The sequence below is a fragment of the Hippocampus bargibanti genome, linkage group LG07 (genome assembly GCF_051943395.1).
Source record: "Hippocampus bargibanti isolate YZ-2025 linkage group LG07, ASM5194339v1, whole genome shotgun sequence".
Lineage (NCBI taxonomy): Eukaryota > Metazoa > Chordata > Actinopteri > Syngnathiformes > Syngnathidae > Hippocampus > Hippocampus bargibanti.
Genome location: NC_142740.1, coordinates 10186895 through 10199426, shown reverse-complemented (window position 1 = coordinate 10199426; position 12532 = coordinate 10186895). Strand labels below are relative to the sequence as shown.

Sequence of the window (12532 nt, the reverse complement as noted above, 5' to 3'; positions counted from 1 at the left end):
GTCTTAGACTGGGAGTGTTGAGTGTGCGTGTGTAAATGTGTGTGTGAGGGAAAGACACGATTGAGGAAATTTCATGATTGATATCACCCGTGAAATGAGCTGATCATGTGATGCCCGGAAATTGTGAAGCCTTTTGAAGAGCATGCGCAAAATAAAATGTTTGTCGAGTTCCCAGACCAATGATTGACACTGCCGTGCACCATTTCTCTCGTGAGTACTTTCAATCGCTCCGAAAAGTTACCATTTTGGTTACTGTTAAAACGCTAGGACTGCTGCCAGAATGACTACAGTAACGAATGCGCAACAGTAACACGCTAATAACGTGTTTTTAATTCTTTTTTCTATGCTACAGTTTGTATACAGTATATAAAGAATGCTGACATGACATTTTAATCAAAACATATTAACTGTTGCCAATCAAATGGTGAATAAGCTACTCTGTTCATGTTTGTAAATCTGACTGTGATGACGCCAGTGCCTCACCAGCCATGAACCTCACCGCACGTCACTGACCATATTTGTACTTTCGTTTGTAAAGCAAACATGGACATGAAGTGTGAATAAAAACAAAAAAAAATGTGTTTTCTGTAGTTCGGGCCAATCTAGGAAAAGTAACAACATTTTAAGTTAAAAACACGTCATTTAGGGCGGATTTTTTGGCCATTTTTAACACGGTGTTGGGTCCTTTAGACCCGAAGACCACAGGATGGTTCACGATTACGTACAGTGCTTTATTACAGCTGCAGCTGTTGTAAAAGCACTATTTAAAGGACAACCGACATGAGTTTTTTGTTTCCTAACTCATCTCATCTCATGTCATTTTCCATACCGCTTATTCCTCATTAGGGTCGCGCGGGTGACATCAGAAAAACGTTTTATAGCATCAAAAATAACCAAAACATGCAGTATGATATTTTTAGTCAAATGCAATACAACAATAAAAATGACAAAGTGTCTAAAAACGACTTCAATTTCAAACTCGAAGTGGCCAGTTTCAGAATGTTCGTGGTGTCAGGCCAAGACATCTTGCCTTGCTCGAGAATCAAAACAATGGCTTCAGATTCGGAGAATAAGCTTTCTTGTTACTCATCCAGTTATGAATAGGATTCAAATATTTATGAAGAGGAAAGCATACATGTTTGCAATCGATTAAAACATTTATTCCGTGTCATGAGGTATCTGGGAGGGGTGATGTAGCACCCAAAAGAGGCAGAAGATGGCGACAAAGTCCGTGGAAACGGGCTGATTATTTCCTTAATTTTTATTGTCAGTGAATAAGAAATAGATGCTCGGTGCAACACACAATGATTCACCATCACGTTATTTATGTGTTATCCTTCTAATTTCGCCATCAACAAGGATCAACACAAAGTTTTCAGACCAAACAAAGTACCGCAAAATGCATTGGCGTGATGAAAGGACTGCTACAATGTGTCCTTTCTCGGTCAGGGGCGTCTCGTCAGTGATGTGACGTAAGGACTCATCACCAACTCAAAAACAAGACTTCAGGAATATTCAGTGCGAGTCTTAAAACATAAAATATGGCGATATGCGGCGGAATCTTTGTAAAATACTCTCAGTAGAAGTCATTTGAAGCGATTTACAAATTATGGACACAACTTGTCCGGAGACGTCGGTTGTCCTTTAAAGCAGGGGTCCCCAACCCCCAGGCCGCGGACCGGTGGGTCATTTGGTACCGGACCGCGAAGAAAGAATAAATAATGTACATAATTTCCGTTTTATTTATTATCGGAGTCCGACCCATATTTTATTTTGAAAAATGAAAAGGCACCGCTTGCAACGCATTTCCGTGACGAGGAATGGGTTGCAAAGCTCGCTTGTGCGAATATTCAACCTGCTCAATTAAATCAATCTGTCACTTCAGGGGAAAATGACAACTGTCTTCAAGTTGGCTGATAAAGTAGCTGCATTTAACGCCAAACTGGATTTGTGGGGACGGCGCGTGAATTGAATTATTTGACATGTTTCAAGCAGTGGCGGGGTTTTTGGAAGAGCCCGAGCCTTAATTCTCCCAGCTGATGCACGAGCACCTGTCTTTGCTTTTAAAAGTGTTCGAGCGCTACTTCCCAGCCACAAAAGACCCACGAAATGACAAGGAATGGATCCGCAACGCATTTGCCAACAAACCAGGTGAATCTCGCATGCCTGTGAGAGAGGAAGAACAACTGCTGGAGTTCGCAAATGATGGCGGATTTAAAAGTATATTTGAGACAACAACTATGCCGATGTTTTGGATTAAAGTGATGGCAGAATTCCCCGAAATCTCCACAACAGCACTGAAAACCCTGTTGGAGTTTCCGACATCTTATTTGTGCGAAGCCGGGTTTTCTGCAGTGACCGCATCCAAAACAAAACTACGGAGTGTAATTGACATAAGCTAGACACTTTGTCATGATCTGGTTGGCGACCAACGGGGGGCGCTGTCGGCCCCGCCTGCACCTGCACAGGTGCTGGTCGTCCCGATCAAATTGGCGACCAGCGGGTAGCGACGTCAGCCCTGCCGGCAGCCTCGCAGGTGCTGGTCGTTATAATCAATGACACTTAAAAGGACACCTGGCACGATCATCCGGTGCCGATTCATTGTTTGTTTGCTGCTTGGTTGCAGCATGCATTGTGTACGTGTTTGTTTAACCTTGGCGGACTTTTACACTTGGTTTTCTTTTGCTACTTTGTATTTTTTCCATTCAGATCATTTTGATGTTTTACATTTTGTTCCTGCTGACTTTATTTTAATACAATTTGTCAAACAACCTCCTGCTCCCTCCTGCCTGCTTTTTGGGATCCGAACCCGCCATCACCACCTTGCAAACCGTGACAGAATGAATCGGCCTACCATCGGATCCCGCAGGTACATCGGACCCGTCTCATTTCCACCCTGTGCCTGGCAATGCTACGTCCACGTTAGCGCAAGCCTCGTCGAGTTTGAATCGCGTCACTCGACGAGCCGCAACGTCCACGTAAACGTCCGGCCGAGACCTCCTTCCAGGTGGCCGTCCAGGGTGAAACTGGGTGACTGGCATTGCACGCCCATGTCCAGCCACGCTGTCGTCGTACATGACGAATTGAGTCTCATCCACGACGAGCCGTGCAACGTCCGCGTCAACGTCAGTCCGAGACCCCACTCACCGCTGGATCCCGGAGCGGCTCTGGACTGGTCTCGTTCCCCCGGAGCCGGGCAGTTCACGCCCACGTCGGCGTCCGGCCGGCCGAGACCTGGTCCCATACGGCCGTACGGGGTGCCATTCTGCGCCTGGCAGTTCGACGTCCACGCAGAGCCATGCGCCGTCGCGTGAACGTGCGAGAGGGATCGCACTCACGCCCACGACGATCCGTGCCGCATCTTCGTCTACCCCAGGCCGAGTCCCGTTCCCATCAGGCCGCCGCCCGTCGTATGCTGGAGAGGCAGCGGTTGCCCTCTCCACCGACCGTTCCCTGGCGAGTGGACCTTTTGGGAGACTGTTGGGACTTCTGGAAGCAGCCCCTTGAAGGGGGGGTACTGTCATGATCTGGTTGGCGACCAACGGGGGGCGCTGTCGGCCCCGCCTGCACCTGCACAGGTGCTGGTCGTCCCGATCAGATTGGCGACCAGCAGGTAGCGACGTCAGCCCTGCCGGCAGCCTCGCAGGTGCTGGTCGTTATAATCAATGACACTTAAAAGGACACCTGGCACGATCATCCGGTGCCGATTCATTGTTTGTTTGCTGCTTGGTTGCAGCATGCATTGTGTGCGTGTTTGTTTAACCTTGGCGGACTTTTACACTTGGTTTTCTTTTGTTACTTTGTATTTTTTCCATTCAGATCATTTTGATGTTTTACATTTTGTTCCTGCTGACTTTATTTTAATACAATTTGTCAAACAACCTCCTGCTCCCTCCTGCCTGCTTTTTGGGATCCGAACCCGCCATCACCACCTTGCAAACCGTGACACACTTCGGGTGTCATTGTCTCTCATTATCCCTCAATGGGACCGTCTCATTGCAGATGATTCAGTTGTAGTGAGTATTTTTTTCATGCGCTTTGCACTTGTTTTTGTGGTGTATCTTATTTTGGATTGGATTTGCCTTTATTAGTCTCACAGTGGAGAAATTTACATTTCACAGCAGCAAAGTGATGAAAGTAGAAAAAACAAAATACATGAGCTGCTGGAAAGGCAGCCACTCTCGCAGCGCCATCTTGAAGTCAAAAGAACTAAATAACAAATAATATGACAGCATAGAGACAATATGACAAAACAAAGACACAGAGAGACATTCTTCTTCAAGACTTGCTGTACCCTCTTTGTGATGACATGAAGCAGTTCTAGATGAAAGAGGAGAGGATCAAAGCGTCTTTCCACCAGTGGATCAGGGACATCATGGTGGAATGTGCACGTCGACTACAAGCTAAATGTTGAAACCAAACACGCAGCTGTAGCATCCATTGACGAAAAGAGATTGTCTCACATCTCCTGTTCCACATAAATCTTATATAATTCCAAGCCGCAACAGTTCCACATACGCTTTGCGCTGACGCTCCTTTCTTCTTATCGCGGGTTCCTCAAGCCATGCATCCATCCACCCGCAGACTGTCCAACAGCACTGACCTTTCCGCTAAACAAAGCGGGGCTGTGAAGATGCTGCCCATTACAGCCGCAAAAAAGCACAATGGCCCCTTTGGTGTCCAGCGATGGCAGTCGAATGGCTCCGACATTCCTCCTATTCAAAAACAGTGCTGGCATATTCATGCTGCCGAAAGGCGCAACCGCTCAGCACAGTGTCCTCCTTGATGAATGTCGTGGTCAAAAATGCTGAAAAACAATCTATTTGTTCCACACGATGCACAACAACACAACGTGACAAAAGAAAACACAAAACATGACAAAAACAACCAAAAAAAGCAAGGCTCATGAGAGCACTTGCTGAGGCTGCCTACTCGGGCGCCATCTTGGACTTCACGTTTAAACATTACCACGGTGACCATTGAGCGTTAAGAGACACAGACGATGTTACATATGTTGTTGTTGGCGCGATGTTACCAGGACTCTGCTAATAAAGTTGGATGAAAATACACATGGATTCACCGATGAAAAGGTTTCTTCAGCCGTCATCTGTACTTCTTTGAAGGTGTCAGATGTTTCGCTTCTTATCCAAGAAACGTCGTCAGCAAACTAAAGTCTTACTTGTAGTTTAGGCCCTATATATATATCCCTACTGTCCAGACCTGGCGGTGCCGGACTCTGCTATGATAGGTCCCTACTCTCAGGTTGGGGGGGAGCAGGGGACTACTCCCTGCAGCTGCTCCACTGATACTTCCTATCGTCCTGACTAACGACTGGCATGATTGCCCTATTTGAACTGGTATCACCGCATCAGAATTGCTAATCCTATGTTGCCTAAGCAGGCTATTGTATGAACGATCCAAATTGAACCTCACCCCACCAAACCGTTTTAAAGAAGGATTTAGTTGTTTTATGAAAATCACTTCTTTTACTCCCCTTTCAAACATCTATGTTCTTTCGCTGAGATTTTAACCTCATTGTCGACAAATGAGTGGTTGCTAGCTTTCAGGTGTATATGTACGGCTGATTGAGGCCCACGAGTATTATCCCTGCGATGTTGATAAAGTCTTTTTGAGAATTTGTTGAGTCTCCCCAATGTACTGCACTTTACAATTTTCATTCTTACAATGTATTGAATAAACTACATTACTTTGTTTTTCATTTGGCAGCCTATCCTTTGGATCCACAAATTTTTGCCTTAGTGTTTATCGGTTTGAAATAAGTAGGAATTTTGTGTTGCCAAAAGACTCTGTAGTTTTTCAGAAACTCCTGCAATGTAAGGTACTGCTACTCCTCTCCTTTTTTGTATCTTCAGAATTTTTGGTTTCATTCCCTATTCTTTCTTTCTGACATTTGTTAAATGACCACTGAGGGTACCCACAGTTTGTGAGTGCTCTCCTGATATGTTTTGACTCATTGTCTCTGCCTTCGAGCTTGTTGATATTAGTTTAGCCCTGTGCTGGAGGGTTCTGAGAACTCCTAATTTTTGTTGTAAAGGGTGGTTAGAATCGAAAAAGTAAGTATTGGTCAGAGTGCGTAGCCTTCCTAAAATCTTCTGTCCTCTTTTATAATTACTTTACAATTTGTATAATTTCTCTTTTATAATTACTTTACAATGTATGCCTGCCTGCCTGTCTGTCTGTATTACTTTATTTATGTATTTATTTATGTATTTATTTATATTAATAACAAATCTGTGGCGACCCCTTGAAGGGAAAAGCCGAAAGTATGGAGTAGGATCCATTCCTTGGCAGTTCGTCAATGAAGGCTCGGCTCAGTCTTTTCCAAAATCCCCGCCAATGTTTGAAACATGTCAAATACACTGCTATTCACGCGCCGTGCCCACAAATCCAGTTTGGCTTTAAATGCAGCTACTTTATCAGCCAACTTGAAGAAAATTTGTCATTTTCCCCTGAAGTGACAGATTGAGTTCATTGAGCAGGTTGAATATGTCGCACAAATAAGCGAGCTTTGCAACCCATTCCTCGTCACGGAAATGCGTTGCAAGCGTTGACTTTTCATTTTTCAAAATAAAACATAGTATGGACTCAGATAATAAATAAAACGGAAATTATGTAAATTATTTATTCTTTCTGCGCGGCCCGGTACCAAATGACCCACGGACCGGTAGCGGTCCGTGGCCCGGGGTTTGGGGACACCTGGGTTAATGGATCCCTCTAAATTGCCCTTGTTCTTGTGAATGTGAATGGCTGTTTGTCTATATATCTACCCTGAGATTGGCTGGCAACCAGTTCAGGTTGTGTCTTGCATCCTGCCCAAAGACAGCTGGAATAAGTCCAAGACCCTGGTGAGGATAAACCGTTCAGATAAAGGATGAATGGATGCAAAGTTCGGACCTTTATGTCAAGTCTATAGCTCTTTTAACTATATTTCTGTTTGTTATTTATAAATAATCATTGTAATTTGCACTGGTGGCAATTGTTTAAACAAAACCCAAATTTTAATTGCTGAAGTACTTCCAATTTTATTTGAACACATTTATAAACTGAGTTTAAGTCTACAATGTCTGTAGCTTCAAGTACCCACTGTGACTAGGTATGTTTGTCCATGGAAATGCCATCCCTTTTATTTGGTACAAGCTATTTGCACAGGTAAATTATGTCACAGAGGAGAGTATTTATGCTGCCAACCAACCTGGCCCAAACGCACGTGACACAAACAAACGACCCTTTAGACTGTGGTGTATCGTGCAGGACCAGGGCAGGAACGGAATGGCGAGTGCCCATTTGGGAAATCAGACAGGAATGTCGGTCTGTGGGAAGCTAAACTTTCCGCCAAGGCCTGGCGCTTCTGGCGGTCGTGCCTCTTATAGTGAAAGTCCAAGGGTGGACGTAAAGCCAGAATGCCTCCGATCTCCTCAGAGGATGGCTCAGATGAACCGTTTACTGATAGCTGCCGATCTAAAAGATCTTCTGCAGACTCACTCGAAGATGAACTGAAGGATTTTGGGGGAATAAAGAGAGGGTCCTTGGGACAAGGGCTGATCGGCGTGGGTTCAAATGGGGCAGGTTGAAGATCAGGAAGTTGCGGATCAGGGATTGCTGTGGGCTCAGAAATCGCAGACTCCTTCTCTTTACCAGGGTCATCGAATGGAGGCACTGTTGAGATGTCAGGCTTAAAGGGGAGGTCATGACCTTGTGGCTGCAATGGGCGAATGACATCCACATTCTGAGGAAGAGAAAGAAAGACCAGCTCACATCACATTGCTATTAACCAATGTGTTGTTAATGATGATAAAAGGCACTTGGTTTTACAGTTTATTGTAACTGTATGCAGTGTCTGAAACTCATGACAAAAAGTTAGCGGACAACTAACTAAAAAGTTAGCGGACAACAGGGCAGGCAACTCTGAAAAGCCCCATTTTTCCCAACTTGAAACACATTAAGATGACTAATCGCAAAAAAAAACCATTGTTGCAAATTCTTCTTCTTCTTTTCCCTTCGGCTTTTCCCTCAGGGGTCGCCACAGCGAATCAATGTCCTCCATCTATCCCGGTTTTGTGCATCCTCTTCTCTCACACCAGCTACCTTCATGTCCTCTTTGACCACATCCATAAACCTCCTCTTCGGTCTTCCTCTCGGTCTCCTGCCTGGCAGTTCAAGACTCAGCATTCTTCTCCCGAAGTATTAAGGATTGATTTTATTAAGGATGTACCTACCACAAATGCTCCCTTGTATCATCTGCTACAAGCCACGTGAACTCCTCTTTCCACGATGCTTTTAATGTGCGTGCAATTTCTAAGTGCCGTTCAAAACTCTCAAGGACACTTTACAGTCACGGGATAATGTACGTTTACTTTTTGTAGCGTCATAAATTTTCTTAGCTTCTTTTGAATCTTTCTTCTGGGGCTGAGGTTCAGTGCGTCTACTTTGGAAAATGATATGCAAATGCACGGCCTTCTGAGACGTTCTGGAAGTTGTACGCCCGACATAAAAGTTGCATGCCCCGGGCGTCCGGGCAGGCGTTATTTCAGACACTGCTGTATATAATAAACAATCACATACAACAAACAAACAAAGCCGAACAAATCTTAAAAGTACGCAATAGATAGACGTGCATAAACAGATGCTACACTACAAAAGAACACTAGAAATTCAGCCTCTCTTAGTGTACCACTTGGCCCCCTGGCACACAGTGGGGGACTGTTAAAAAAATAAAAATAAAGGAACATCTTGATCTTAATGCGAAACTAGATTGCCACAAAATGTGTTCAGGCAGTGGATTATGAAGTTGGGAATAAATCATAATTATGTGGGACACAGTTTACGCTATGTAAAGAAATACTCCAACACATTTGCTGTTTTGACTCTATCTACTCCTTTTGGGTTACTTCTTAAAGGACTACTGACGTCTCCGGACAAGTTCTGTCCATAATTTGTAAAATCACTTCAAATGACTTCTACTGAGCGTATTTTACAAAGATTCCACAACATTAAGCTATATTTTATGTTTTAAGACTTGCTCTGAATATTCAGGAAGTCTTGTTTTCAAGTTGATGACGATGCCTGACGTGACGTCACGTCTGGAACGCCCCTGACCGAGAAAATGACACACAATGCATTTTGGGTACTTTGTTTGGTCTAAAAACTTCATGTTGATCTGTGTTGATGGCGAAATTAGAAGGAAAACACATAAATAACGCAATGGTGAATCGTTGTGTGTTGCACCAAGACTACTATTTGATACTAGTTGACACAAATTCTCAGCAGACAAATCAGCCCATTTCCAACAGAGCTTGGGCGCCATCTTGTGCATTTTCTGGGACGATACATTGGAGGCCTGACGGCTCTAATTGATACGGAAGGACTTCTTCAATCGATTGCAAACATGTATGCTTTCCTCTTCAGAACTATTTGAATCATATTCATAACTGGATGAGTAACAAGAAATCATCTTCTCTGAATCTGAAGCCATTGTTTTTATTCTAGAACAAGGCAAGACGTCCTGGCGTGATGCCACGAACAAGGGGGCGGGACCTTCTAAAATTCAGCATCTCCGTGGTCATTTTGAAGTAGTTTTGGGACACTAACGTCATTTTTATTGGTGTTTTTCATTTGACTAAAAATATCAGCCTGCGTGTTTTGGGTATTTTAGATGCTATAAAACGTTCAGTTAGGAAACCAAAAAAATGGTGTCGGTTGTCCTTTAAGGAAGCATGGTTAAATGCTATTCGGATCACTTTCAGAACGCCCCCCCCCCCCTTCCCTCCCAAAAAACAAAAAACAAAAACACTTTCTCATTGAAGCAACTTTTATTTATCTTGTCCAGAGGAAATCAAGAACAGGATTGCAAATTTCTCCATTGTGGGACGATTAAAGCCTTTCTGATTCTCATGACACCAAGACAGAAGTGATGGTGTTGGTTCCAATGGTCGTTGTACATCCCTTCGTGCGTACTTGGGTACCTTGGCTCTTTATCTGAAGCCAACAGTCTCAAACTTGGTTCACCTGCACAGTGATTTTAAATCGGTTCCATTCTTAAACTTCTTTCCTCAAGCTGACGAAAGTTAAGTCTCTCAGTTCTCATGAGAACTTTAAAATAGTCATTCAGTCATTAAATGATGAAGTGCTTCCAGTTGGTCCAGAATGCCGCTGACCTCGTGACTGGCACTCATAAGAGGAAGCACGTACTCCTACTCTGTCATTCCTTCATTTTTTTTAAAGAAGCTATCATTTATTTTCACATTTTTTAATAATCTTGCCTCACCTTACATTTCCAAGCTTACCCTGTCACATCCTGATTGGTGTCTGGTGCGCCCCCTCCCCTCCCTGCTCTCCGGGCTCACTCACCTGATTCCAATCCCATTGATTGTGCCTTCTGGCTATAAAAGCCACCCGGTTCTGCTCGGTTTTCGCCGGTGTATTCATGACCCTGTCACCCAGCAGTACGCAGGTTGGTCCCGCTCGGCTGTCGTGCCTCTCTGTTCGGTTGTCTTACCTACTGTTATGCTCTGCGTGTCTCAGTAAAAACACTTTTTGAACTATACTATCTCCATCGAGTATTTTGGTTGCAGTTCCCTTCTTTTTTCGTCCGCCAAGATCTGTTGCCTCCCCTCGTACAGACGTGACCCAGCCCTACACACTTTCAGCCCTGCGAAAACCAACTATGATGTGGGCAGGTGTGCGGACCAGACATTATTCGTAGTACCAAAAACTAAAGAAAAACTCAGGGGGGATTGAACTGTTTCCGTTAGCAAGCTGTCCGTCTTTAAAACTTGTCTTAAAACATATGTTGTTCTTTTGGCTTTTGAATCAATGTGTGACTCGTTTTACTCTTTTTGTCTTTTCTGATGACTTCATTATTAATTGTTATATTGTGTGTTGTTGTATTCATTATTTTTGCTCCATATATATCACATAGAGGTGGTGGTTTTAAAGCGCTCTATAAATACAGTTATTGAGTAATTATAGGCTAAACTGCGCAGGTTTTCGAGGGGGGGCTGTGGAAACTGCTCCCACTTTAATACTTTCCATTTTATCACTTGTGTGCAACTTGGTCAAATGATTCAAGAGCTTTATTGTATTGCTTTGTTTTGTACGACATACCAGTACACATGCTTCCTTCTTCACATCACTCACTTATATTAAGTCCAAGATGGCGCCCGAGTAGGCAGCCGTCAGCAAGTGCTCTCATGAGCCTTGCTTTTTTTGTTGTTTTTGTCTTAATAATAATAATAAATAATACATTTTATTTCAAGCGCCTTTCAAAACACCCAAGGACACTTTACAACAAAAACAATAAAACAAAGCACATAACAATAAAACCATAAGTAAAATGATACATAATAAAATAGCAGATAGAACTATACATTGAAAGCAATTTTAAACAAGTGGGTTTTGAGGTGAGCCTTGAAAATAGGGAGGGAGTCAATATTGCGGATGTTGGGTGGAAGAGAATTCCAGAGTTTGGGAGCAGAGCGGCTGAACGCTCTGCATCCCATCGTGGTGAGACGGGCAGAGGGCACATAGAGGTGAAGGGAGGATGAAGATCTGAGGGAACAGAGATTTGAAGCAGGTCAGAAAGATAGGGAGGGGCAAGGTTATGGATGGCTTTGAATGTAAACAGAAGTATTTTGAATTCGATACGATGTTTAACAGGTAGCCAGTGGAGTTGCTGGAGGACAGGGGTGATGTGGTGAAAGGAAGGGGTTCTAGTGATGATCCGGGCTGAAGAATTTTGGACGAGTTGGAGTTTATGGAGAAATTTCTGGTTGATACCGAAGAGAAGTGCGTTGCAATAATCGATGCGGGAGGTGACGAGACTGTGGATAAGGATAGCAGTGGTGTGAGGGGTGAGCGAGGGACGGAGACGGTTAATATTACAGAGGTTGAAATAAGCAGACCGAGTTATGTTATTTATATGGGACTGAAAAGATAGTGAGCTATCGAGGATGACACCCAGGCTCTTGACCTGAGGGGAGGGGGACACGGTTGGACTGTCAATGGTGAGAGAGAAATTGTTAGTTTTGTGGAGGGTGGATTTGGTACCGACAAGGAGAAGTTCGGTTTTGTCACTGTTAAGCTTGAGAAAGTTATGGGAAAGCCAGGATTTAATTTCTGAGAGGCAAAGTGAGAGGGACGAAGGTGGAAGAGAGGCGTCGGGTTTGCTGGAGAGGTAGAGTTGGGTGTCATCCGCGAAGCAGTGAAAGTGAATGCCAAACTTACGGAAAATATTGCCAAGAGGAAGTAGGTAGATAATAAAGAGAAGTGGCCCCAGGACAGACCCTTGAGGCACACCAGAGGACACAGGAGAGGACCGTGAGGTGAACGAGTTGATTTGGATGAATTGTGAGCGATCAGAGAGATAGGAATGAAACCAGCGGAGTGGGGTATGTGTGATGCCTAGGGTGGAAAGTCTGTCGAGCAGGATAGGGTGGGAAATGGTGTCAAAGGCTGCGGTCAGGTCGAGAAGGATGAGGATGGAGAGTGAACCGGCATCGGCTGCCATAAAAAG

At 44.1% G+C, this 12532-nt stretch overlaps 1 protein-coding gene across 2 annotated transcripts in view; it reads right to left on the bottom strand.

The window, feature by feature from the left end:
- Positions 1-7017: 7017 nt before the first annotated feature.
- Positions 7018-12532, bottom strand: part of LOC148895386 (fetuin-B) — a 32952-nt gene continuing 27437 nt past the window's right edge. For both annotated transcript variants that reach the window (XM_088999999.1, XM_088999998.1), the window contains one exon: positions 7018-7747. In XM_088999999.1, the coding sequence (XP_088856125.1) occupies positions 7250-7747 (498 nt within the window). In that variant the 3' untranslated portion in view covers positions 7018-7249. The remainder of the gene's footprint in view (positions 7748-12532) is intronic.